This window comes from Cydia amplana, chromosome 16 (assembly GCF_948474715.1).
Source record: "Cydia amplana chromosome 16, ilCydAmpl1.1, whole genome shotgun sequence".
Lineage (NCBI taxonomy): Eukaryota > Metazoa > Arthropoda > Insecta > Lepidoptera > Tortricidae > Cydia > Cydia amplana.
This window is the reverse complement of record NC_086084.1, coordinates 2,825,927-2,828,439: the sequence shown is the minus strand read 5'-3', so window position 1 is coordinate 2,828,439 and position 2,513 is coordinate 2,825,927. Positions and strand designations below refer to the sequence as shown.

At 35.3% G+C, this 2,513-nt stretch overlaps 1 protein-coding gene across 1 annotated transcript in view; it reads left to right on the top strand.

Annotated features, from left to right (window-relative positions):
• The first annotated feature begins 623 nt into the window (after positions 1-623).
• Positions 624-2,513, top strand: part of LOC134655430 (oxysterol-binding protein-related protein 9) — a 140,213-nt gene continuing 138,323 nt past the window's right edge. Inside the window, exon 1 of the mRNA XM_063510898.1 lies at positions 624-832. Within this exon, the coding sequence (XP_063366968.1) occupies positions 731-832 (102 nt within the window). The 5' untranslated portion in view covers positions 624-730. The remainder of the gene's footprint in view (positions 833-2,513) is intronic.

Here is a 2,513-nt window from a genome sequence, read left to right as displayed (position 1 = left end):
AAGGTTACCATAACTGAATAAAAACCGGTTAAAAACCCCTAACAAAAACCCTAACGCGATGGGGTTTTGAGATTAACTCGGTTAAAGGTTAAGGTTACCGTTTCAATAAGCTTACCGTTACAATCAGGTAACAGTATGATAGGGTTACCGAATGATACGGTAACCGAATTGATTGGGTTACCGAATGGATAGGATTAAGCGTAAAGAGGGGTTTTCCGGTCCTTGGTCGGAGCTGTCACACACTTTTTTATAGCCTGTAATCCTGCAACCTGAACTCACTTTTGTTAGAAAGAGAGGCAAATAGAGATCAAAAGTTAAAGCCATAACACACTATCGCACCGCACGAAGGTCGCGGTGCGGTGCGGTAGTGTGATACGGATATTACGTTGCAGGCCTTTACAAAAGCTACTCACGTAAGGTAGTTCAATTGATTAACTATTTCTAGAGTAGCTTTTTCCAAGATCTTTGATGTAAAGGATAAGTAATTTTATTTCTTTCAATATATTGTTCAAATCGATTGTAAATAGTAAGAATCGATTACCTACTCAACATACCTAGAAGCCGAACGAGCGCACGAAGCAGCAGCTGTTACGTTGGCAACACTGGTATTCTGCCAACGAAATGTCAAACATATGGATTATTTATGGTGGTGGGCCTTTGCGGCAGTGAAAAATTTACTGTTTTTAGTTTTTTCATGACTTTCGACATCATATTTTGGATTTAAATAATCATGATGGAGGGTTCCTTAAGTAAATGGACGAATGTGATGAAAGGTTGGCAGTATCGGTGGTTCGTTCTGGATGAAAATGCCGGACTCCTCTCCTACTACACGGTAAGTGACGTTTCACTATTATTTTCTCCGCTGTCTATACAGTTGATTAGTGATAAATACTGCCAGATTTTATGTGTAAAGTACGGGTTATCGTCACATTAATTGCCCATTACATTAAAGATGCTTCTCGATATCTACTAAAGTTAGAATCATAATGAAAACTATATGTATACTTTTAAAAAGTTTAATTGTTTTTAATGTCTACAATAATAATGTATTTTAAAGAAAGCAGTGGTTACTAATGCGTAAAGATGTGACTCAGCCACTAAGTCTTGTTGTTTCTTTACACTTTTTCTAATTGCATTGAATTCCTATTTACAATGACTATTAAAGAATTCCATTAATGAAAGGTTACTTGTTGACTTAATTGCTATATTTGAATCAAAACAATTAACTCATTCCTAATTCGAAGTTAATTAGAAGAGTACCAATATAAGAAACTATTCGAAATATTTATACTATTCAGTGAAATGTGAACAGAAAATCTAAATATAACTGTATTTATTCAATACACAACCTAAACACTAGACACTAACTCTCTGGGCTGGTTCATTGCGTGGATGTAATAGGAAATATTTAGGGCTGCCATCCATCCAGGTTTTCCCGCATTTGTCCTAGTTTGGAGGCTGTCCGGGGAGGTTTTCTAAAAGTAAACACCTTATTGAATTTAATTGTCTTTTTAATAATATTATTTTAGGACAACTCCGGGAAAAAAATGCGATTTTCGCCAAATGTCCGGGTTTATTTAAGTCTTTGTCCAGCTTCGACGAATTTAGAGATGGCAGCCCTAGAAAGAATGTAAAACTATTCTATTAAAATAATTGGGACATAAAAAACTCCTGATTTTTTAAGACCAGACAATCATGATGCCAGGAGTCAGAGCAGACTGCAATGCACATTCTCTGCTCCTGTGGACCATTAATGTCAAAAAGAAATACCTACTTAGGGTGGCATGTATTGCAACCCTATGAGGTACAGAACATTACGGCCCAAAGCATCTGTAATTTTCTAGATACAACTTTAAAGGGCCGTCACAATAGATCAATACCTGGTCGACATGTCACTCAAAGGCCCAATACCACTCCAATAATCATGATTGTCACAATCAACGCAATCAAGCATGCATGTAATTTAATCTTATGATAAAATGTAATCAGTCTGCACAATCGTAAACAGCTTAACCCTTGGTATGCCCTTGAGAAAAATTTGCTACTGAATGAACAACCTTGAAATTATAAATTACAGACAATGTGCCTAATTCCATCATTGATATTGATATTTATTGAGATAAAATTACATTACAGCATTACAGCAAATGCCAATGCGCTGTAAAAATAAGTAAGTAATAGTAGTTCATAGGGGCTATTCTGTCCATGTGTGTATATTTCTTTGATTTTCAATCGTAAGAAGTAAAAACCATCTGCTTTTGATTGCTGAAACTTAAAGCAATCATTGCTTTGTCGAAATTATCAATTTTGTTTATTGTTTGAGAAAAACACTAGAAGACGGAATAGTCCCTATGACGGAATTAGCCACATTGACCTTACAGTGCAAACTGTCTGGGATGCATACAAGACAAATCATACAAAAAATGTCAAAAAATAGTTTTTAATTTTTATTCTTTTTAAAGTTTCTCATAAAACTTGTGCAACTGCACTTATTATATGAGGTACTTTGATCT